This window comes from Epinephelus fuscoguttatus, linkage group LG24 (assembly GCF_011397635.1).
Source record: "Epinephelus fuscoguttatus linkage group LG24, E.fuscoguttatus.final_Chr_v1".
Classification (NCBI taxonomy): Eukaryota; Metazoa; Chordata; class Actinopteri; order Perciformes; family Serranidae; genus Epinephelus; species Epinephelus fuscoguttatus.
In genome coordinates, this window is record NC_064775.1 from 19,153,529 (window position 1) to 19,178,553 (window position 25,025).

General features: G+C 41.0%; 3 protein-coding genes and 3 non-coding genes across 7 annotated transcripts in view; 2 read left to right on the forward strand and 4 right to left on the reverse strand.

The window, feature by feature from the left end:
- Positions 1-25,025, forward strand: part of LOC125885000 (uncharacterized) — a 385,446-nt gene that overhangs the window by 338,268 nt on the left and 22,153 nt on the right. The gene's annotated exons all lie outside the window — the stretch shown is intronic.
- pwp2h (PWP2 small subunit processome component) lies at positions 809-14,064 on the reverse strand. Its single transcript, XM_049570305.1, has 21 exons — positions 13,897-14,064; positions 13,264-13,376; positions 12,942-13,036; positions 12,720-12,819; positions 10,413-10,556; positions 10,197-10,332; positions 9,854-10,092; positions 9,037-9,180; positions 8,772-8,842; positions 8,547-8,683; positions 8,293-8,441; positions 8,016-8,163; positions 7,778-7,928; positions 5,697-5,877; positions 5,430-5,577; positions 4,922-5,030; positions 4,619-4,684; positions 3,248-3,466; positions 3,010-3,160; positions 2,830-2,904; positions 809-1,115 (listed from the first exon to the last, which is right to left on the reverse strand). Exons 1-21 carry the CDS (start codon positions 13,912-13,914, stop codon positions 950-952), a joined length of 2,760 nt encoding a protein of 919 aa, XP_049426262.1. The 5' UTR covers positions 13,915-14,064; the 3' UTR covers positions 809-949.
- On the reverse strand, positions 15,202-23,251 carry pjvk (pejvakin). 2 transcript variants are annotated; one of them, XM_049570357.1, is made up of 6 exons: positions 23,041-23,251; positions 21,634-21,829; positions 21,049-21,190; positions 19,448-19,565; positions 15,590-15,733; positions 15,202-15,503 (listed from the first exon to the last, which is right to left on the reverse strand). In XM_049570357.1, exons 1-6 carry the CDS (start codon positions 23,249-23,251, stop codon positions 15,202-15,204), a joined length of 1,113 nt encoding a protein of 370 aa, XP_049426314.1. The 2 variants fall into 2 exon arrangements, with proteins under 2 accessions (XP_049426314.1, XP_049426315.1); XM_049570358.1 differs by lacking the exon at positions 15,590-15,733.
- Positions 16,496-16,568, forward strand: trnar-ucg (transfer RNA arginine (anticodon UCG)). The gene has a single exon. It is a non-coding gene; the product is annotated as a tRNA-Arg (tRNA).
- On the reverse strand, positions 20,239-20,312 carry trnai-aau (transfer RNA isoleucine (anticodon AAU)). The gene has a single exon. It is a non-coding gene; the product is annotated as a tRNA-Ile (tRNA).
- On the reverse strand, positions 20,682-20,755 carry trnai-aau (transfer RNA isoleucine (anticodon AAU)). The gene has a single exon. It is a non-coding gene; the product is annotated as a tRNA-Ile (tRNA).

The following is a 25,025-nucleotide window of genomic DNA, read 5'->3' on the forward strand; positions in this document are numbered from 1 at the left end:
GACCACCAAATTTTCAGGTCATACTTGTGTCAAGTGGACGTTTGTGCCAAATATTTTAAGAAATTCCCTAATGGCGATCTTTAGATATTGCTTTCATGAGAATGGGATGGACGGACAACCCAAAAACATAATGCCTCTGGCCACAGCTGTTGCCGGCTCAGAGGCATTAAAACTACATACTGATTAATCTTTGTTGCTGCCCATTAAGTTATCATTTACGTCCACCTGGATATACAGTACAGGCCAAAAGTTTGGACACACCTTCTCATTCAATGCGTTTTCTTTATTTTCATGACTATTTACATTGCAGATTCTCACTGAAGGCATCAAAACTATGAATGAACACGTGGAGTTATGTACTTAACAAAAAAAGGTGAAATAACTGAAAACATGTTTTATATTCTAGTTTCTTCAAAATAGCCACCCTTTGCTCTGATTACTGCGTACATAACTCCACGTGTTCATTCATAGTTTTGATGCCTTTATTGAGAATCTACAATGTAAATAGTCATGAAAATAAAGAAAACGCATTGAATGAGGTGTGTCCAAACTTTTGGCCTGTACTGTACATAGTCGAGTGACACTTTGGCACCGAACACTGCAATCACCATTAAGTTCAGAGCTATTAACAAAGGCATTACAAGCACAGCCAGAACAGTTTCAGCCACTCTGTGTTAGGATGCACTGCTCCTCTGCAGGTGGTTCAGACACTAAGGATCCTGGGTCTGGTTGCCTACTAAGCATCTTCAACAACATCAAAAGTTTTTTTTTCTTTGAGACCATGCAGGCCAAAGAAAACATGCAGTCGTACACATTTACATGTCTTTAATAAAAAAAAGTTTACAAAATAACTTTTTCTGAAGTACACAAAAATCTGTTTGCTTTTATAGTCAAACATTCTCCATGTGCATCTGACATGTTGTTGGAATGAGGTGGATTGGCTTCTTGTCTACAGCATCAATTCTGCATCCTCCAAGGAGGCCACGCTCATCTCCTCAGACAACTCTTCATCATCATTTTCCTCCGCCCCCTTGTCCTCCTCAGCTGGTCTCTTTACGCCCCTCTGCTTCGACAAGGCCACCGCATAGCGAATGTTGTACATGTTAAAGTCACATCTGTGCAAAAGAAAAACAAAGATTTAGGTTTCAGGATTAACTGGAGCCATTTGTACAATAATATGTAATATAATATGACATTTAAGGCACAAAACAGGGAAATGGATGAAAAAATAACTTGTCTAACTTTTAAAAACTGCACTTAAGGACATTCTTGATATATATTATATATGATATATTTAATTGCATGATTTCAGTGCAGCATTAAATTAAAGGTAACCAGTATTTTTCAACCTGAACTATACTTTCCCTACTTTGTTTTTGTGCCCAAATGACTAGTGAGAACCGTTTTTGAAACTAGGCCAATGTTGACCACGAGGGCATCAATGTAACGTTCATGTGCATTTGTGCACCACCAATTTACAGCCACTAAAAGTGCTCTTTTTTGCCACTGACAGGCTCAGATTATTGTGTATTATCGTAGTGTCTGGCAACATTATGGAAAATATCCCTACAGATAGACCTTTTTGATTAAGATTAAAACCCTTTTTGTTTCACTCGAAACAGCCTTGAAATTGCCAACGCCAAATCCACCAGACTCATTTAAATTAACAGTAATTTTATCACAGTACAACACACTTCATTCCATGTCAATAGAAACTAATGGTGCTCTCACACCTGCCCTGTTTGGTTCCGTTCAATCGAACTCAAATTCAATCAAACTCAAACCTTAAGTGCGGTCATTTGGGCAGGTGTGAACACAGCAATCACACTGGACCGAGACCTTCATTAAGAGGTGGTCTCTGAGGTGTGGCGAGAACGTGTTCCAACCTCGATCCAAACCAACTGCAGTTGCATAACGTATTGTTTGGGTTAAACATGAGCATGTTACAGTCCCAGAGGATTATTAATGTGCGCCTCCTCCTATACTGCCTCACATCCAGTGCATCAAAACATTCTTTTCTAGTTGGAGCTGCACCTCATTTTCAAACTGTATGGTTTGCCTAAAATGAACAATGCAAGCAATATAGTCCACGATGACCAGCACCAAAATCAACCTGCGTAGTTGTCCCTCCATTGTGACATTAGAAAGGGGCGCATCTATCTAGCACGTGCACTCTTCTTCAACATTTTGTTTACTTTCTGGATTTTTTCCGCATGGAAATTCTGACCAATCAAGAGCAGCTTTCTCCCTGCAAGGCCTTTGATCTGGTCCACTTGTAAATGCTGCCATTGGCGATTTCAGGGCTGTTTCTGATTAAACAAAAAGGATCTTACTCTTTAACAAAAGGGTCTATCATAGTTTGGATCCTTTTAATATGCTCTCAGACACTTGTAATAAGAATCTGAACCTGTAAGTGGCTAAAAACAAACACTTTTATTGGGCATAAGTTGGTGCAAAATGCCCCAAATGCTCACATTACAGTCTTTTTTGCCAGTGCCCATGCACTCAACCCTGGATCAATTTCAGAAATTACTGTTCCCATTAGTCACTTGGACACAAAAACTCAGACAATCTCAGCCTGTCAGTGGCAAAATCAAGCACTTTTAGTGGAGGTAATCTTATGGTGCACAAACGCCTCCAGTTGGTTACATTCTCTTGTTTCGCTGCTGCCGTCTGCAGCCCTCTCGCTTAATACTGGACCAATTTTAAAAAATGTTGATCCCATTAGTAAAAACCTGGGAAAATAAGTTCCAGGTTGAAAATTTCTTAAGTTAACCTGCTCATTGTAAGACTTTGCAGGTTAATGTTGCCAAAGAGGTTGAGACTTACAATTTGGACAGGTTGTCAAAGTGTCTCTGGATGCTCTTCTGCAGCGCCTGGAGCGTGGGCAGTATGGTTCCTGACCTGCACACCAGATAAAAATCATTAGTTCCAGTCATTCACAATTATATCGAGACAGTCGTGGCAAAACAGGTAAATAACAACAGCACTAAATGACTGGAAGCAGACCTGTTCTTGAGTTTCTGTCCGTGCAGCATGAGCAGGCTCTGGGCCCATGTCATGTAGAACTGCAGGTGACCTGACTTCTCCAAACTCGCTGCCACGAAGCCCAGCAGCTTCTCAACGTAAATGTCAGGAAGAGAGCCACAAACTACTGGGACTGGAACAAAAACAATCCAAATCATTTATTAGTGTCAGAGGATGTAAATTCATAAGTAATAATTTAAAGCAGGATGGTTTCACTCACTTTGCTCATGTGGCACTGATTCCAGCACTTCCTGTTTGAGAGCTTTTTCATTGAGTCTGAACGCCAGGATGATGGCCGACACCCACTCCTTGAGCCGCAGCTGCTTACGTATGCTGGCCGGCGTCACATCCAGGTCAAGGTCATAGGGGTCAAAGACCAGAGAGCCATCAAGGGAGTAGACCAGAAGACCCTCTGTGGTGGTGGCTGCCCAGCTACGACCTGAGAAACAATGGAACCACTTCATAAACTACCTAACACCAGTTTCCCCCTCAACTGTCTTCTAAATTTGTAAATAAATTAAATTTAGGAGATGTAATGTGACCAATATGGGTTTACTCTCCTCCTACAGTTTTTCATTCATCATTTGAAGACCTTCCTCCATTTTTTTGCAAACTTTAAACGGTCATTTCCAAAACTGGATTTTTATAAGCAAACATTTTATCTCTTACATCAGACGTAGGGCTGGGCGATATGGAAAAAAAAAATTCATATCTCAGTATTTACAGGCTGACTGGTGATACACAATATATATCTAGGTATTTTCTAAAAAATGGGCTACATGTTCAGTTGCTAGTCAAATCACATTTGAGATGCCACAAGCACTTTTATAAAAAAAAACAAAGAAAGGGATTTTTTCTCTGTTTGAAAATATACAGCTGCACAACATGGAAATGGAAACTGATATAAAATAAAAAGCATTGTTTGATTGTTTTTGCACACAGCACTGGAGCTACAGAGGTTTAAAGGTTTTCAGCACAGGACACAAAACTATAACATGACTATAAAAGTATCAAGTAGGTCTAAATGCATTGGAGTTTAGAACAATTAAAAATCTTTGTTGGGGAGTTAAAAAGTTGTTTTCCATGGCCTTTCAAATGAATGTACTGCTGGAAAATGATCTCGTCTGTGTCGTCGCTACATTTTTTAATCACATCTGTTGCCTGCGTCCAGGAGCTGTCTCAGTGCCACACAATAGACTACAACTACTATGATCCATATCACTAGCGGCACAGTGTTGGACTGCACGTGTGCCAATGTGGTCATTTCATGCATCACAGACTGATTTAGCGTCGCAACCAATGTCACACTGGAGACTAATGAACAGACAGATTAAACAGAGGAGCATCACTCTGTCTCTCTTAGTGTTGCTGGAGAACTTGTGAGTGAGTGAGTGGGGTGGAGAGTGTCAGAGAGGTGAGAGATGCATGCTGATATGTTTATGTAATGCAACCTGACCCTATATTCGTATAAAAAGTGTTGTCTAAATTCATATCTTGCTTGAAAATATATTGATATATCCTACATAGTCATTATATCGCCCAGCCCTTGTCAGACATGTTACCAACTCACAATCTTGATAATGCTACCTACCAGTAGGGGAGAACCGCAGCGAGCTCACTTTGATCTCTGGCTTGAAGTGTCGAGAACTCATATCACCTGAAAAGACATACAGAAAAAATATATATACAAGATATACAGAGAATAAACAACAGTGAGAACATTAAGCCAAGTCGAGCAAAGACTTGAGGGAGGAAGGGAACAAGACATTAAGTCATCTTGAGTGACTATATTTGTCTCTATGTCTTCACGAAAAATTGCTTTACCTCTGTTTAGAGAAACAGGGACCTCTTAGACATTATAACAGTTGGTCAAGTGTTGAAGTGAGAGTCGTACCTCTCCTAACTCCAGGGAGGCTGATGTTGACCCCGTCTCCGTCTCCAGCTCCCTCGTCCACCAGAGCCAGGCTGCCAAACTCAGTCATCTTCCGTCGGTCCAGGAACTCCTGAAGGCAACACAGGACAACATTTGGTGAAGACCAAGAATAAAGTAAGCATGTTTATAAAGTCCGAATCACTGGTCTGAATCCTGCTGGTTTCCCATGAAACATCAAACAAGTACAAACTAGTGATTGACTGCTAGTAGGTTTTTAAAGGTCAATATCATCAGAATAGCTTGGAGCAGGAAAAAGCTGTTAGCTGATGAACTGGAGAAGATTTGTCAATAATTATAGTTTGTAAAATGTCCTATTGGAGCCGAATAATCCGTTCGACGTCTAGTACAAACTGTATTTCAGTCTGTATCCACAGTTTAAAGCTGTTGCACTTCCTTCCTACTGAAACAGTTTCTGATGTCATTATGCGTTGGTCTAAAAGCTGTGCCTGGGCTGAAGGTGAGACTGTACCTCCATGGCATCAAAGGACAGGTTGCAGGAGATCTCAAACTTCTTCATGAGCATCTGCTCCTTCACGTTGTAGATGCAGACAAACTTGGACTGACCTCCTGCCAAAATCGACTCCCCATCCGCAGAGTAGCACAGCGACGTGAAGGACCTGGACACACAAAAACCAGGACACACAACCTGAATCATAAAGTACACAAGAAGTTATCAAACTGAACTCTTCCTCTGGGCTTTGGATCAAAGGAAATAATTTAAAGTTCTCTCACTCACTTTCCCTTCGCAGACTGCTTGGCTGTGATTTTATCTGTCTCTTTACGGCCCATCTCCAGGTCATGGCATCCGGCCACGGAGCCGGTTTGTGTGGCTGTTTGAGGGTTCCAGAAAGAGATCTCACAGTTCAGAGTGGCCACAGCCAACTCCTGACCATCAGGGCGATACGTCACTGCCAAACCTGAGAGTAAAAACGCACAGTGAGTGTGGTCACATAAAGCAGAGGTACTCATCATCATCCATCATTCATCCATCAAAAAAGATGGCACATCTCAAAGACTTCTGCCAGCTGACTGGTTGAACTTTAAATGTGCCTTTTGGCAGCTGAATGATTTGGCTTTTCTGTAACTACATAACATTTAAAGTCTTGAAGTTCCACAAATAATTATATATAGTTTTTGAAGTTCTGTAGGTATGTACAAGAATGATCCTGAGAAATTAAACATTAAAACAGACTTTGAATATCCTGGTGGCATAATCTTAAATCAATTATAATATGTGAACCCAGGAACTCTGCCATTATTATTCCTTTATGACCAAAAGTTCCAGTAACTAATCTCAGCCATTAAAAGTCCCTTTTGTGTATTCCTGTTTGCATTTCCACCACATCTGAGGAACTGTGAAGATGAGGCTAATAAGACTCATGATTAACAACAAACAACAGCTGCATTTGAAACATGTGAGAAAAGACGTTTTTTTTTGTAACAAGCTGGGAAGCTGACAGTAAAGCCCAACTTTGTTTTTAACATAAGACAAGAAATGTCAAAACCTCATCCTACAATCGATACAAGAGAACATCTTTCTTCTGTTTTGGTTTTCACTTTTGTTTTTATCGAGTTTTAAGCCCAGTTCAGACAAAAGATTTGTGACGAGACAAGCTGAAACTTGCAACTACTTGGAACTACCTGAAAACCTGCCAGTTTAGACCAATGCCATTCCACAGTGTATCTTCTGCATAGCATCAACTCTCTGTACCTTCCGATTTGCAGCTTTTCAGGCTTAATTTGGAGCTGAATCTAATTTGTAGCTTCTTAAAATATGCTTCAGATGGACTGTATTCATAATAAATACAGCACTATAATTTCAATAACCAGCGCTGATTAATCAATGAGTAATAAGTCAATGAGTATATATGTGTGTGTGTGTGTGTGTGTGTGTGTGTGTGTGTCATAAGCAATCTGACACACTGTGAGGTCAGAGCCTGATATACAGTACGTGTCCACAGCTGCAGGGACAGTCTCGCAGGGTTGTTGTCAGAGAATGCCATAGCTAGTGACCACTCTGTCTGCTGATAATTAACCTGACCAGCAGATTTAACGATGATTTATCCATACAAAGCTACAAGAATAAAGTCAACTTTTTTTAGGGCTGCCCCGACTACGAATTTGCCTAGTCGACCAATAGTCGTCATTCAGGGCCACTGGTCGACTAGTCGCTGTTCTAGTCAAGAACTGAGTCTGGGTGAAATATTATTGAAATATATCACACTTACATGATCAATCTCGAGGCCAATTATTGATTTTATCTCTGCAACTACTCCCAGCAAGTAGAGCTGAATTACAGCACAGACCCAAAAGATATAAAAGTGATCAGTGATAAGTTCTCACACTTCCTCCAGTACTGACCACATCTCAGTCTGCCACTCTGAATTTATGTTCTCTTTGGGGTGATTGGATCCTGAATCCTGATAATATTTTTCCATATAAATCCCCTCCATTGACCTGAAATTGAATAAGTTATTGGAGTTTTACAAACATGAAGCCATTCCTCCTGTGTGAGAGTTATTCTGGAGTACTTCCTTGTTTTGTGAGTGAGGCAGTACACAAGTTGAGACATCTGTGGCAACTGTCAGCCCATCAAACTCCTGAACCATCAGAAAGTAAAACTGTTTATAGCACCTGGAACTATCATAAAATTAAATTTAGGCCCCAGATCCTCCAGTTAAAACATAGGTTTAGTTTCTTAGTTCCTTTGGGCAAAGCTCCTGCAGTGGAAACACCTTGTTTGAGAGCAGAATTCAAATCTTTCTAACTCTGGCGCCCCCTAGTAGCACCATCAAAAGACACCGTGACAATATTTACCATCAGACGTGAGGGCAAGTGTTTCTTTGACCTGCCAGCTGTCCAACATGTCCCACAGCCGGACGGTGCGATCCCATGAGGCGCTGGCCAGGATGGACTGCACTGGACTGAAACACAGACAGCTGACTGGGCCCTCGTGGCCCCCGAGGACCTGGTGAATCGCAGGGAAGATGCAGGTGGGGTGAATAAGAGCATATTTAAACATATAAACATTTAAAATATGTCATTATGCACCCACCTCCAGGAGTCTGCCCGTCTGCATGGACCACAGAAAGATCTCAAAGGAATCCTGAGCTCCTGCGCTCACCAGCTCTCCGCTGACATCTACAGCGAGGGAGGAGAACTGCGCAGGACGAGGTGATGTGAATGTCCTGAAGTTTCTGTACCTGTAATAAACAAATGTCACACAGTAAAAAAGTTTTAAAAGTCGTTTCTCGTTGGACACAAAGACATTTCTGTTTTTAGTCCTTGTCTCCATTAAATACTGGAAGTGAACCAGCTTCAGTGGAAGTCACCTGTGCAGGTCGAATGCTCTGACTGTCCCATCCAGAGAAGCGCTGACGATGACGAAGCCGCTAGAGGTGAAAGTGACGTTGGTGATGCTGCTGGTGTGCTCTGTGAAGGTGACGAAGCAAAGGCCGCTGTTGGTGTTCCACACTTTGACCTGTGGAGATGAAAACAGAGTCTCAACCTCTGAGACAGCCCCGTCTTCTCCCTCACTACATACAAATGGTGAAAAGCACCACAGTAGAAGGCGTGGAGCACTCACCTTGCCATCGTCCCCTCCTGTTGCGATATATTGTCCATCTGGTGAGTAAGCCAGCGAGGCCATGTTGTTAAAGTGTCCCTGCTGCTTGAAGACGTACGACTCGCTCTGCCACTCCCACACCAGCAGCTGACCCATCCCTGACACAACAACATGTAAATGTGTAAGAAGAATCAGATACTTATTGATACAAAAAAGAAAGATAAGAAAAGAGGAAAGACTTCTTACCTGAGCAGCCAAAGCCGATCCAGTCTCCAGAGCTGTTTATAGCCACTGAGGCAATTCTCTGGTCAGAAATACTGGAAGAAGACGCAACAATAGTGCTTTTTAAAATCAACCCTTTTAGTCAGTCCTGTCTCTTTTCCTTGTGTACACTCTACTAAAAACTTAAAGCATGCGTATTCTAGTCCCATCTTTACTTTTGCTTCCTAAATCCCCACTCCAGCACACTGATAAGTTCCCTTTATATACAAAAACTAAACTTTTCTCTCACCTTAGCGAGTGAATGAGGTTAAACTCTGGAAGTTCGTGCAGGTGAAAGATTCCAGAGGCAAAACCTGTGACCAAGATGTGAGTCGGCTTGTGGTAGGCAGCGGCTGTCAAGTTGTTAAAATCCCCCTCCTTGTTGAAGAAGTGTCTGCAAAAGTTGAGGTAACAGGAGAGAAAGAAGGTTACTTTTCATCCTCTGAGTACTTTGACATTTTGAGTCATCATCTGGTGCTGGTCTTCATCTTTTTAGGGTAGAATATTTTGCACTTTCTGAAGCTTTAAGCCCAGCTCAGACCTAAGATTCGCGACGAGACAAGTTGAAACAGACAACTACTTGAACGTGCCATTCTGCAGCTTTCTAAAAACCTGCCAGTTCACACCAATGCAACTAGATGAGATGGTATCATCTCAGTGCAATAACTGTGTGTACTTCTGTTTTGATTTCCAGCTTTTCAGGTATATTTTGTGGCTGAATATAATTTGTAGCTTCTTAAAATATGAATGAAGTGAAAGAATGTAGTGTTGAGATAGTGAGATACTGGCTACAGCTGCATTTGTAGTGATTAAATGGTGGAAAACATAAAACCAGCATCAGATTGACTGTATTCATAATAAATATGACACAATAATATCAATAACCAGTGCCAATTAATCAGTCAGTGAGAATGTGTGTGTGGATAACTGCCACTCAAAGTGTAAACGTATCAACATTACAGTGCTTTTTTGGAAGGATGTCTGCACTGAAGAACTGCTACGACTGAAATACTGGAATTAACTGCTGCGTTATTTTTTGACATAAAGAAAACTGAGATGTGTCTTACTTGCTGCTCTGCTTGAATCGAACATTTTTGGTCTTCTTCTCTTTAGGAGCTTCAGCTTTCCCTCTGATCACCTCTCCCTCTTCACCCTCTGTCCTGATCTCCTGCACATCCTCCTCCTCATCTTCGTCCCCCTGCCTCGGGGGCTTTGGTTTGTCCTGACTTTTTGTCAGGACGAGGCCATCCAGCTCGGTGTCGCTCTCCCAGACACACAGCGTCCCGTCTTGGCTCACTGTGTACAGCTGACAACGCAGGAACATCACACTCATCAAAATCTCAATACTGACATTTTATTTCTAATCTTTAGGCAAACCAACACTTGTTCTTTCAGCTTCAATAAACTCACATCTAAGCTGTCCTTTTCAAAGAAACAGCCCACGATGATGTCCTTGTGCCCACCCAGGGAGTAGTAGATGAGGTTGGCCCAGCGTTCTGCACCAAAAACCCACGTTGACATGTCTTTGCTGCCCACCACAAAACACCTGAAGGAAAATGTCACAACCATGATTCATCTTCTCTCAGGCTTCTCGTATGCTTTGATGTCTAACAAACTGTTACTCACTTGGAGTCGTCCGTCCAGTCGATGCAGGTGGTCTCATCGTAAGGACCGTAGTAGCTTTTATCCAACACAAAGGCATTAAACTCTCGCTGCTTTCCAGGAGCGTGGTACATCAGAGCTACGTTTTCCTTCGTGACGACAAACTTCCTGAAAGAGAACAAATGCATCAAAGCTCAGCATCATTTCTGTCTGACTTGCTGCACAAAATATTGGTTGCTTATAATGTATGAAACAGATGCATAGACTGGCAGATGAGGTACTGACAAAGAGGAACTTCCTGTTACATTTACTGAATGCGTTTCAAAAATCACAGACCTTAAGTCAAATGTAACAAACTGCAGTGTAGGTGAGTGAATGTGTGCTTTCATGATGCTCATATCTTGTATGTTTTGACAATTTTCTATTTCTACACATATCTAATGGTGTGTTGAAGTGCAGCAATTACTCCTGATTATTAATTACCAATAGTTTCAGTCGTTTTTAAAACAAAAACAGCAGACTATCACAGGTTCCAGCTCCGCAAATGTGAGGATTTGCAGCATTTTGTTGTCATATCAGATGATTTTTAATAGGGCTGGGTTAAAATAATCGATTCATCTGATTCAATCGATCTTCATTTGAATGACCCGATATCGATTCGGAAAATCCGCAACTGATCTTTTAATACACACTCTTTCCCCACAGATGTGTGAAGCTTTAATCCTGTCAATCTTGCCGGTAGTAAAAGTTATTAACGACCGAGAAGCTCTGATGTTACCAGCTCTTTTATCTGTAACTGTTAGGGTACTGTTTTATGTTTAGTAATTTACTGTCATGCTGCAGCAGCCTCTCCTCTTTCTCTCTGTGCGTCGGGGCTGTTGCATCACTTTTACGCACACACACACACAGACAAAAAAACACACAGAGTAAAGATGCTGCAGTGGAGACAGAGAAGTGAAGATAATTACGCTTGTTATTTTAAGTGCAATAAAACCTCCATGAGGAAAACATCAATACTTTATCTAATACAGCTGTTTAGCAACATGTAAACGTGGAAGAAAAGTGCTACTTTTCTAAGACCTTTTCAAGATGATTTTTAACCAAATTTAAGACTGACTTTTGGACAAATCATCTCTTTCTTGATTAAGCATTGCAGGTAACTATGTAGTTCTGTGCAGAGGCACGTTTTATGTAGGAATGTGTTTATTAGAGTGAGTTAGGTTGACCTACATTTTGCAATCAGGTAAGTTGAAGTATAAAATAAAGAGACAGTATTAGGCTTTCTCGCAGAAGCGTTTGACTCACTTTAACAAAAAGAAAAAACTGATAAATGAAATTAGATCAACTGTTTCAGGCAATTAAGACCTCATAAATTTAAGATTATTTAAGACTTCACATTTTGATGCTAAAACATACTTGCACGAAAATTTGAATGTTCGGATTTAAATACATGAGGGACACTAATGGGAAGCTACAGAATGATATAAAACCTAAAAAAAATAAATAGATAAATAATGAACCCATCCTTCAAACACTTGCCATTTTAAAAGATGACAGATACAAATATATTGTAGCAATTTATGCATACACATAAGGAACTAGAGATATTCTGATGCCATTGCTGCCTTCCCTGCCGATACCTGAGCTTGCATATTGGCTGATACAAAGTACTGATCTTATAGCGTTGCTTTAAAAATAATAATAATAATAATAATAATGATAATTTCAACAGCCCTGTGATAGTCTGACAACTTGTCCAGGGTGCACCCCGCCTCTCGTATTTATGCATGCAGCTCCTTATATGTGCAATCTTCTGCAGAAGGACTTGTTGAGTTGAACTCATTGGTTCCTCTTGGCCGTTTCAAAGCACTGTTGCAGGATATTTGTAAACAATCATCTGTATGACAATGTCAGGGTGTATTTTAGCTGGTCTTTGTAATCACGTAGGTGCCCATTTTGCGTTTTTATGGTTCACTTATAGCATATATTTATGTCCTTTTTTGCTTTTCTTTGTACTATTCTTACTTTGTTTTAAAGCTTTACATTTTTATTCAGTATTTTTGTTCTATGTTGTCTGTCTGATACGTTGCTGCCTGTTTTGGCCAGGACACTCTTGAAAAAGAGATTTTTAATCTCAAGTTTTTTCCTGGTCAAATTAAGGTTAAATAAAAAATTTAAAGTAAAATCATGACATGAGTCTGCTGAAAACTGAATGCGAACAGATGCGTATTACACCCCTCCTTTCAACATTTTGATACAGGTGATGATGCAGCATGAATATTTCCCTTGGCATCTTGGAAACTGTGAATTCAGCTCATCAGACATTCTTACCTGCCATCAGGTGAGAAGCGGATGCTGCTGACAGGCTTGTGAAAGTGGAAATGATGGAGGATGGCTCGGGTGATGAGACTGACCAACAACGCTGAGCCATCTGTGTGACACAAACACAGAAATACAGTTGGATTTTTGTTTTTGTTTGTATTTTTACAACAGGACACAAACTTCTGCTTATGTTTTTTTTATTTCACATACAAACAAGCAAGTTTATCTTACCTTCATCCACTATGATTGCTAAGTTCCCATCAGGAGAGAGACCAACACATGTTATGTTTTTAGTAGTGGAGATAGGTAACGTCTCAGATGTGTTGCTACAGGACAGAAATGAGAGAAGTCAATGTTGCTTTGGCTTTTAATGATGGTTAACTTTTATTTACTATAATGTCACGCCAGTTACTTCATGCATGCTTTACATTTCTGTTGCACTACAGTTGCAGGCAGGGCTTCTGCACAGCATCCATGTGTCATTTAAAGCAAAACAAGTCCCTACACATGACAGCAGTAGCATATTTTCATGTATTTAATAATCATGACTTACTTTTTCAGGTCAAACACAGAGACTCTGTTTCCAACCGGACTGATCACAGCGTTGCCATCTTTGGAGAAACTCAAATTTCCCTGACGATAGACTGCTCCGAGCAAATTGGAAAACTACAATGTAAAACACAGCGATTTTATTTTTCAAATCACGAATAAGCTCCTGTTAGCATTTAGGCAGAAAACCTGACTCAGAACTCCATTCAGATATTTGGGAATTTAACAATCTCTTGCTTGCATGCAACTGCAGATAAGTAAAATTACTTCAATATATTAACAAAACAGAAACATGTTCCGGTAAATTTAGGACTTCATTGCAGTGGTCCTTTAATTGTATAACGTTAACGTTAACATATAAGTTATTTTAGTGAAAGGCGGTAAAGAGTAACACAATATACTATCAAATAAATGCTGTTTGGTATCATAAACGTCAGCCGAACGTAAGTGTGAATGCTAACACTTAACAGTAAAACGTCTTAACTGTACTACAACATTTACATCTTTACCTATATGAAATTATAAACTAAATTCAACATTTTCCGAATGGAGTTTGGCGTGACAGTCTCTCCCAGTCACTAGCTGCAGATAGATGCTACCAAGGGGAGCGACAGTTAGCTAGCAGTGACGTACTTACCCTATAGGCAAACTTCATTTTACTCAGTATCCGTTAAAATTAACGCATTTATCTACTTTAGAATTCGTTGTATTAATTCATGGAAGTGTAAATGTATGGCTAATATTACATATGCTTCCTCCTCCACCGCTACACACGTGTTTGCATTTTGTTGACACTTGACACATCCGGTTTGAGGTGGGTTACATTTAAGATACTGCGCCCGCTGGCGGCAGGGAGGGTAAACTACTGAAAATAAAATATTTATATTTTATAATATTTCTATCTGTTAGAAAAGCTATTTGATTTATTAAACATACAGAATTTGTTTTTGAGACCCTTCCCAAATTCCCAACAAAATATTATAATTCTGGCATTATGGTTTAGATTGGCTAAAGTATCAAAGACAAAGACACAAATGCAAATTTACTGTGGTTTCCTTGTATTGAAGGACTAACTCTACTGTATTTTTCACGAGATTAAATTCGTAAGTAGCCTAGAAAATACTAGAATATTAAAGGGCTAATGCAGGGTCTGCAACTTCTGCTATCGAAGGAGCCATTTTTTGGCCAAAAAATAAAAATAAAATCTGTCTGGAACCACCAAACATATTTAAGCCTCATAATAAAAGTAACACAGCCTTTAAAGTCGAATATCGCCTATGAGCATTTTGAATAGATCCAAATGAGCATTCATTGATATGTTTTAGCACAAGGTGTTTACTCTGCAGCGGGCTATTTTTGATTATTTGGTACTTTAACTTTGCAGCATTGCCGATCAGAGCAAACAATTTGTCCACACACTATTAAATTTTGTATTTTCTCCTGAGACTTTTCCCTTTCTGGATTTGGAAACTCACAAGTTTAAATCAAAATGAATGAAGTGGGAAGAGCCAATAGTTCTGAAATACCGTATACACAAAGACACGAGACACAGTGAGAGCAAAAAGGTCCTGCTCGAAATAAATGACACACTTGGAACAGAACAAAACCAGGCCGACGCTGGCCTTCACACAATCCCTGCTGTCCATTTACACCCAATACCCCCACTGAATTATTTAGCATCTGGCAGCTACAGTACACACACAGCACACGTGTAGAAATGGGTCGGTGCCAAAGGTGCACTGAAAGTGATACTGTACATTTTATACTGCAAAGTGACAGAGTTTATATTCACATACTGAAATGAGGCATTGTGTTTCAGAACAAAGTCCATTCAAAGTCCAATTTTCATGGCTTTTATTTGAAATATTACAGGAACAAACATCTCAAAAACAGCATTGTAAACACTTCTCTTCCACCACCAAAAAAAACAACCTTTTCTTTTTTACCTCAGAGTTTTGTGCCACAGGTCGAAACAGGGCACCACATGCAGCCGGACATATTTCTGGCCCCCACTCGTGCACTCCAGACAGCCGTAAACAGTTTCCCGCCTCTGGTTGCCCATGCCGCAGAGTGCACAGGGCCCTTTGGGGATGTTGTGTTTGAGGAGGTTGACCCGTGTGTGGGAGCTCTCTCTCAGGTAGGCAGTGGACACGTCCGTCATGCTGGCGGCTTTCTCGTAGTAGTCTGTAACCATGTCGTCCATGTAGGTGTCAGAGTGGGTGAGCTCCTCGAATGTTTGATTATCTGCATGGTGGTTGGATTAAACAAAAAGGCAAATGTAATAGTGAAAGTAATGGTGTTTTTTTGTGTAGCAGAGGTCGTTTCTGTACCTGCTCTGAAGGGGTTTCCATAGATGATTCCTGACAGGAAGCGGCGCAGTCGACCCATGGAGAAGTGACCAATGAAACCACCAAGCTGCTCCCTGATCTGCTCCCGCTCAAATCCACCTTGAGACTCCGGGGCTACACAAATATCTGACACAGAGGAAGAAAAAGCCAGTTCAGAGATCAGGTTGACTTTAAGGCAACTACTAGAAGTTGAGCAATGAACATTTCAGCAGCTATGCAGGTGTCATTTCATTTAAGTATTTTCTCAATTGGTCTATAAGGTGTCAGCACAAGTGTCCAAGGGGATGTCTTAAAGCACCCAGTAATGCTAATATTTGGTCAGTATGTGGGTTGAACCCATGACCTTGGTGTTATCAGCACATGCTCTAACCAGCTGAGCTAACTAGCCTGTTGTTGAAATTGTTCTTACAGTATTTGTTCCAAGATGAATCAGGGACAGAAGAAAAAACAACAGCGCCCTATTTGACGTTTAGTCAGGGGCTGAGGACAACGCACATAATAACATGCTTTCATCATGTTTCCTTTTCCCTCAATCTTCTGATCCAAAGTCAGTGACTTATTAAATGGATGTGCCTGCAGCTACTCATGTGCAAAGATTATTTTTTTTCTTTCTATAAAGTGTGGAAAACTGTATCGGTTAGCCCAGCTGGTTAGAGCATGGTGCTTATAATGCCAAGGTCATGGGTTCAACCCCCTGCTGGCCATTAATTCACCCCGGTATCTGTAGTGACCCATATGCAAAGGGACACATTTACACTCTAGGCTGTTTACCTCCAACAAAAACTGGAAGGTGGTCACACCTGAATCAGAGGCCAAAACTAAACATTTATTCGATACCAGATAATTTCTGGCACAGTTTTTATTTTGCGTAACACCGCATATCTTTATGACCACGTGGCCTAATGGATAAGGCGTCTGACTTCGGATCAGAAGATTGAGGGTTCGAGTCCCTTCGTGGTTATTGAAGCATAATTAAGAAATTATGATGACTTATTCTCCATGCAGAAAGTGCTATGAAAAGTATGCTTTGGGAAGTTTGTAAATGTCCCAAATAGCAATAGGTAGAACAAGTTTTCTAAAGAAACTGTGTAAAACAGGCTGGTTAGCTCAGCTGGTTAGAGCGTGGTGCTGATTGTGCCGAGGTCATTACCTGACCCAAAATCCAGAACAAATATGAATCCTGTTTCCTGTCCCAGATTCATTCTGGAGCAAATTTTGTTTTGCATTAAGTCATGCTTTCTTCGGCCACATGGTCTAATGGACAACTTTGGATCAGGAGATTGAGGCTTCAAGTCTCTTTGTAGTTGAGAGCTGTGTCCTGTTTTGAGAAATCACAGTGAACCTTGAAGCATTATTGATGCTGAATTGATATCCATGCACACAATGCTTTGACACAGTTTTTAACATTCAAAATAGAAACATTGTTTTTGATTCTGGAACAAATTTGGGACAAAGTGTCTGACTTTGGACCGGAAAGCTGTCACACCTGACTAAATATCCAAATTCATCCATATTTTTTCTCTGTCTCTGGAACAAATTTTCTAAAAGAAACTGTGAAAAGCAGGTCAGTTAGCTCAACTTGTCACCTGAAACAAAGCTGAGTTAACAGGACTGGTTGTCTACATCTTTGACCAAAAAAAAAAAAAGTTCCAGAATCATATCGTATCGTATGAGAACAGAATAATGAAAATTAGACCTTGGTCTCACAATAAAACTGAACAAATTTTGGTCATTGAATCAGGTGGATCATCCCACTTTGCTGTCAATGGAGGACTACAATACATATATAAAAATCCCCTCTCAGGGTGGTATCTGCGTCATCCTTAAGCTCGAGTCCTCCACCAGGGGCCTGGGAGTTTAAGGGTTTGGCCAGCTAATGATCCCAGCTGGATATCTGATGACTCGCAGTGCATACATGTTGATGGTTTGGACCTTGTTCTGACCATTCAGGTGACTTCTCAGGAATTGCCTTACTGTCTGGAGGTATTTTGTTGTGGTCGACTTCCTTGCGGCCTCCTCATGATTTCCATTAGCCTGTGGGAGCCCAAGGTACTTGTAGCTGTCTAGGATATCTCCAATGTTGGTGTATCTCTTCAGCCGGGTGGCCAGAGCTGTTAGTCTTTGTTTGGCAGTTTCAAGTGCCTCAGGAATGGAGAGCTTGTTGTAATTCCTTGGTACCCCCTTATTTACCATGTTACCTCTGTGAAGGTCTTCTAGTTGACTTTATCTTTGCCTCTAACCGCCTCTTTCATGGAGGGTACTGGTTCTTACGCACCATGTCCATCTTGTATCCAAGCATCTCCAGGATTATTGTTGCTGTACTGTGAATCAGCTTGTTGGTCTCGGTGATGGTCTTTGTCGGGATGATACTTAGGGCAAAGCAGGACAGATTAAAGAATTTTACACCAGCTTTGGACAGCAAGTCAATTGCAGAAAGCTCCCTCTTTGCCATCTGTGGAGGAAAATGTGTATGACTTGCTCTGCGAGCCATACACGTTTACAAACAACCATTCACGCTCACAGGCACACCTACGGACAATTTAGAGTTATCAATTAACCTAGTCCCCAATCTGCATGTGTTTGGACTGTGGGAGGAAGCCAGAGTGCCCGGAGAGAACCCACGCTGAACATGCAAACTCCGCACAGAAGCGCTCCCACACCCAGGATCGAACAGGCAACCCTCTTGCTGTGAGGCAACAGTGCTTACCACCACACCACCGTGCTGCCCCTGAAGACTCATTGATTTGTTCAATTATATGCAGTGGCCAGTATGGATGGTGTGACACCCTTCAACTCCAAAGTTAGCTGCTTTCTCCATTAGGCCACGTGTTGTCACAAAACGTATCTTTTTACAAACAAAATTTGTACCAGAATGAAACCGGTTAAGACTAAATACATCAATTTTCAGTTGGATCAACATTCCAGTTTGGCAAAAGTGGAGGATGTGCAACATTATTGAGGTGTTGGCTCATTGCAGGCCAGTATGGGGGTTTGGCATCATTAGCACCGCGCTCTAACCAGCTGAGCTAACTGACCTGCTGTACATAAGTGTTATTTTAAAAACAATTATTTCAGAATTAATCAGGGTCAGAACGAAAAACACTGGATCCATTTTGGATGTTTTGTCAGGTGTGACCACCTTCCTGGTTAGCGTCTGTGGAGGGGAATAACTTTAAAAGGTAGATCTCTTGCTTTGCATGTGAAAGTTAGTGGAATTAATGTCCACATTTCAGTACTACTGGTATCTACAAAGCAATGTACTTTCTCTGATTTAAACCAATGAATACTGCTTGCATGGTAGCCTTATATTTTGTCATATCAGCCTCAAATAAAAACCTGTCTCTTATGATTCAGTATCTGCAATAATAAGTTGTGTATACATTGTCATTTCAGGTGCCACAGTTCTTTGGTCATGAGACATAATGACACCATAACTCCAGAGGAAGAACAGATCCTCTTCATGTTTAAAGGTGGAGAAATAGTTATAGTGAGATAAGAATGTATGGCATGAAGAGTGCTGAGGAGCTTCAGGTGTTAACCACAAATGATGCACCCACATGTGGGACACATACAGCTTTCAACCATCAAGGATTCAAGCCTTTAATTTTTTTCCCCAAACCACACACCTATCCTTTAAGTGCTCTACTGACTTTCATCTCAGCTCTGTTGATGAAAGAGAAAGAGTCAGCAAAACAGTGAAAAGCAGAACGAATGCATTCAGAGGTGTACTTTCTAATTTAAGCACTGTAGGCTCCTTTTGTAATGTTTGTGCTTGCGACAGAAGAGTCATTTAAATACAGACATGCCTCATAGGTGTGTGTGTATGTTAGTTGTTCTTACCAAGTCGCCCGTCCAGGCGAACAAAGAGCTCACAGATGCTGAAGGCAATGGTGGTGTGAGCTGGGATGACGATGGCCTTGTCTCGACCTTTGGGGTTCCTGCCGTCATCGATCTGAAACTGCAGCACACAACAGGAAGCTCAGTGTTGCACCTGTTTGTCAGACATATGATTGATGGCAAGATAATAGATGGGAAATAATCTGCAATTTGGGGCAAACTTTGGCGAGACACTCCATCTTAAAACCTTGTGGATATTTTTTGTCCAAGGATTTGCACAATTACTGGCCTGTAAACTGTCAACACAATGTCCCAGTGCCCAAGCAGATGTCTGAAGCATCCCATTCTGCCTCCTGATCTAAAGTCAGAATCGCTAAACACTGACCAGTATGGGGATCAACTCCATGACCTTGGCATTATTAGCATCACGCTCTAACCAACTGGGGCTGACCAGCCTATTTGCTCTGTGTGTCCACTGAAACTGCTCACAACAAGGTCTGGAGATTATCTTGAGTAACCGGTCCATCATTTCTGCAAAGAGACATTGCTGTTGAGTTTTTCAAATGGATTTCTTGGGGCTCTGACATCTGAAACAGACAGACAGAGAGCTCAGTGCAGAGATTACATCAACTCTAGGTGCTCTGAACATTTTTGCTGCAACATTGGTGTTTTTTTATCCAAATATTTGTGCGATTACTGGTCTATAAACTATCAGCACAATGTCCCAGTGCCAAAGTGGACGTCTGTAAATGTTCCACTCTGCCTTCTGAGCCAGAGTCAGAAATGCTAAATGCTGGCCAGTATGGGGGTTGAACCCATGACCTTGGCATTATTAGCACCATGGTCTAACCAACTGAGCTAACCGGCCCTCCACTTTTGGGCTTCCTAGACAATAATACATATAGGAAACTTCACACAACAAGGTCTGCAGATTATCTTGAGTAACTGGTCCATCATTTCTGCAAAGAGACATTGCTGTTAAGTTTTTCAAATGGATTTCTTGGGGCTCTGACATCAACATCTGCCAAACAGACAGAGAGGTCAGTGCAGAGATTACATCAACTCTAGGACCAATACTAGGTGCTCTGAACATTTTTGCTGCAACGTTGGTGTTTTTTATCCAAGTATTTGTGCGATTACTGGTCTATAAACTATCAGCACAATGTCTCAGTGCCCAAGTGGACATTTGAAAATGTTCCACTCTACCTTCTGAGCCAGAGTCAGAAATGCTAAATGCTGGCCAGTATGGGGGTTGAACCCATGACCTTGGTGTTATTAGCACCATGCTCTAACCAACTGAGCTAACCAGCCCTTTAGCTTTGGGTTTCCTAGACAATAGTTCATATAGGAAACTGCTCACAACAAGGTCTGTAGATTATCTTGAGTAACTGGGTCACGATTTCTGCAAGACACGTTGCTGTCGAGTTTTTCACCTAAATGTTTTTGGCACTTTGAGCACAAGCCGAGTACCAACTAGTTCCATTATAGTGGAGAGAAGGCAGACATCTCTACAGCTGGAATCTACAACACTCGGCAACTCACATCTAGACTGATAAACAGCACTACAGGTAACTGTCCCTTTAACACTGTTTCTGTGTGTTTACCCTCATGGTGGTCCCTCTCATCCCAGCGTGGACGGTCAGAGAGCACTGACGTGTGGTGCGGATGCTCTCCGCGACCACACAGAGAATGCTCCGACCACTCTCCTTGGACTGACGAACCAGGCAGTGATCCAGATCCACTTTCCTGAAAGAGCAGAAAAAAAACAGTACTTTCTTTGCTAAAAATCTTGTTTGACACCTGTTGATGTCAAACAAGAGTACTTCCTGTCCTGTATTGTCCTGATGTATGTAACCCCTGCCCTGTCCTGTATGTGTGCTAGTGTAGAATAACATGATCATTTATTCAACCTTACAGGAAAACCCTCCTCTCACATTCCTTCTCTCACAAGGAGGTCAGACATCAACTCATAGCTTTTGTTAAGGAAAAAGTAGATATCTAAACATCAGATCTGCATGACAGCTGAATCTGTATCTGAAGATACTTCTACCAACATCTCTCTTTTCAAAAAGATAAATAATTAATGAAAAAAAATAGATAATTTAACTTGGGCATGAATAAAACATCAGAGATGACACTTAATCTAATCAGTCTTAAGTGATACTATGATGATGACGTTGTCGTGTTACCTTGAGTTGAGCTCTCGCAGTAATGTGGGCACCTCAAGCTCATGTTTGGTCACAATGCCAAAGGAGGCTTTGACGGCCACAGAGTCTGACCCACTGATGTTGAACCCCACATCGTTGATGAGGTGGTTTCCTAATCGACCGTTGAGGGCGACGTCAGATTTGTCCTCGTAGTTGAGGAGCTGATATGATGACACTCCTGTTTCATAGAACAAAGAGGTTTTGGTTATGTTATGATAAGAAATATTGCAAGTATATTCATTTCCTGATTCGCTGTCCTTCAATTTAGGGTAAAATATTTTGCTTTATACTCCACTTTATTTGACAGCTAAATACAAACATAAAATGATGAAATACAATGTTTTTTAAACTCACACCAGTAAAATGCTCACATTCAACTTGGTTCAATGATATAATATTAACAGTACAACACTCAAAGGGTACATTTCTCTGCATTGAGTACTTTTACTTGTAGTACATTTTGCTAGTAACACTTGCATACTTTTACTTAAGTAAAATTTTCAGTGCAGGACTTTTACCTAATTACCTACAGCTTGTCTCATGGGCACTGCTGAGGTGCCCATGAGACAAACTGGCTCCTCTACAGCTACGAGTCCATGCTCCATATTTGTTCCGGATAAGGATTGACCCAGCTAACCTCAAAGGTCCCGATGGACTGAGCTTCTGTGACCCTACATAAGTCTATGGCCAGTATGGGGGTCTAACTCATAACACTGGCATTATTAGCACCACACTCTGACCAGCTGACCTAAACGGCCTGATAATTTCAGTTTGTCAAGAATTTTGTCCATCTTTGTATTCTTGGTTCACAGGAGAGGCATGTGAGAAAAATGTTTTCTTAATGAATTTAGTGTAACACTGGGGGGAGTAATTGATATACAAATGGTCATTTGGGGGTTGAAGTCGTCCTTAACTCTCCTCAGGAAAGCTAATTAGCTAACATGCTAATTAGGGACCTAATGACTGACTGACTGACTGACTTAAACATAAATGACAAAATTAGCCTAAGTTATTGTCAGGACTGAGTATATTTTCTAACCACATAGCTAAATGGGTTGGGGTTTAAAATCTTAACTAAACAAGGAAAATTTGGGAAATTGAGTTTATTGGCAACTCTTAAACCTCACTGACCCACTAGTCAATCATTGCAATCCCATGATATCCAGCTAAACATTAATATCAAGAGAATGATTCATAGATCTGGAATATACCAATACAGATAAAATAATGTGGAAGAACATGTTTTTTTTCCAACCTTGGAGTTACATGAAGGGAAAAAAATTGGAAAAATCATGTTTTAAAAAAAGTCAAATTCAATGCCTCTCACAACAGATACTCAAAAACACAAAGTTAAGCCTCATAATTCTAACGTCTGTGTCATCACTGTACCTGCTGTGATCTCTTTCTCCCCCACCAGGATATCTTTCAGTGAGAACGGGGTCGAGGCGTACTTGTTCTTCTTCCAGAAATGTCTCTTTCGCTTCCTGGTGACCAAGCTGAGCGGCTGATACCGATCAGCCTCGCTCAGGCTGGGGACGGGTATCAACCTCCCCGTGTCCCCAACCTGCTTCACAAAGTTCTTAGTGGCTGCTGCAAACATGTCAAGTGATGCATGAGTATCAAACCAGGTAAATAAAATCCTCTAAGACTGCAGTGTCACACACACTACTGGGTCCAAATGTTTGCTGAGCTCAGGTGTTCTTTTGGGCTTGTGAAATGTTAAATAATGCAGGTAGTGTGTAAGGGAATATGGGACAAGGTGTGTGTTAACTTGATAGGTCACTGTAGGCCTGCAGCTTCCTGTCACGTGACAAATGAGGCAGGAAAACAAATTATAGGAGCTTTTTTCCACTTTTTAGCAGCACATTATCTCTAACTGCTGACTAAAGCTTGAAATTAAAGTCCCGTCTTAAACAACATGTTCCCTTTGACTCTGCGATACATGAAACATCTGCTCTGGCCACAAGCCTTTCTCTAAAAGCTTCTTTTTTCTGAGGGATGTCTCTGTGGTTTTTCTAAGATCTAATGTTTTTTCATTGCAGCTTTTTTTTTAGCTTGGATAATGTCCACCTTTTCATGCCTTGACTCTCATGTGTGTGTGTGTGTTTGTGTGTCCTACATGCATGATCATGGGTTGATTTCTCTCCTGTGGTTCTGCTGCTGTCTAGTCTATACATCCAGAAATAGCCCGTACGTTTTTAGGCTCTAAATGCCACATGTAAAAAGCTTTCTTCTACCACAAGAGCTGAGGTCAGTATTAGTCTTCTATACATTACATTACCCTGTAATTCTTTCTGGCCAAGAGACATCGTGTAGCTTCTTGGAAGCTATAAAAGAAATCATCACACTGCAATTTACACTTCGGCGTGCAGCCAGGAATTTCAGGATTGAATGTGAATTTATCCAAACCTCATAAGGTTTCACAAAGTGGAGGATCAGTCAGTGCCCACAGCCTTCACCTTGAATCACCTGGTCAGACTGTTTCATGGAAAAAAGCAGAGAGAGCAGGTGATAGTATTTTTACTGGTGTAAAATAATAGCCCGGTTGCAGAAATAAATTCTGGCATTGTACGTTGCTGCAAACCATGGATATGTTATACTAGTCCATACCCATTGAGTGCACAGTTGCCCATGTACAGTTTCACATGGTGTGTGTTTAGGATACAGGTCATAGGAAACTGCAGATTAAATAGTCAACTGAACTCGTTAAGAAGAGCAATGTATTCAGACAGAATTTTTGTGGTCCACAGGGGGAGCCACAGCGATCGGTTGCATTTTAGCCATTTTGAAGCATTTTTCTGTTGTTATAGCGCCACCCAGTTGCCAATTAGAGTTACATTTCTCCAGTCACCTTGAGGTGTCCTGTTCTACATATCTACCAAGTTTAGTAAAAATCCATATGGCGGTTAGGCCTAAATAAGAAATTAGCTCTCTAGCGCCCCCATTTTGTTTGATGGGGTCAATAATGGAGGGGTCCCCTCAGATTATGTGTGGTCATATGCCTACAAAGTTGCGTGGTGATGGGTGAAACCCTTGAGATGTTATACACCTTTATGTGATGAGCCACGCCCTCCGCAATATTCATTGCCTTATAGAAGCTCAGTTTTAGTAAGTTTTCCAACTTCTGCCAAGAGGGAACTTTAGATATTGGTCCCTAGATTATGTTCACTGAGTTTCATGCAAATCGGTCAAATTTCCTAGGAAGAAATCGATTTTAAGTGTTTTTCAAAAAATTCAAAATGGCGGAAAATCTATCTAGCTGGAAGTTATAGGTTCTTGAGACAAATTTGTTCCTCATGAAGAGAGGCATCTCTGTGCAAAGTTTCATGTCTCTACGACATACGGGGCATGAGATATGCACATTCAAAGTTTGT

Bases quoted from the DNA above. Each gene is read 5' to 3' on its own strand.
- pwp2h (XM_049570305.1), bottom strand. The intron at 10,333-10,412 runs GTGAGTAACAGT...ATTTTCCTTCAG, and splicing joins GACTGGACGGACGACTCCAA to GTGTTTTGTGGTGGGCAGCA. The intron at 1,116-2,829 runs GTAAGTCTCAAC...TCTTTTGCACAG, and splicing joins TTTGACAACCTGTCCAAATT to ATGTGACTTTAACATGTACA.
- pjvk (XM_049570357.1), bottom strand. From the start codon at position 23,251: ATGTTTGCAGCAGCCACTAAGAACTTTGTGAAGCAGGTTGGGGACACG. The intron at 15,734-19,447 runs GTAAGAACAACT...CCTCTGTGTCAG, and splicing joins TCGCCTGGACGGGCGACTTG to ATATTTGTGTAGCCCCGGAG. The intron at 15,504-15,589 runs GTACAGAAACGA...ACCACCATGCAG, and splicing joins TGGAAACCCCTTCAGAGCAG to ATAATCAAACATTCGAGGAG.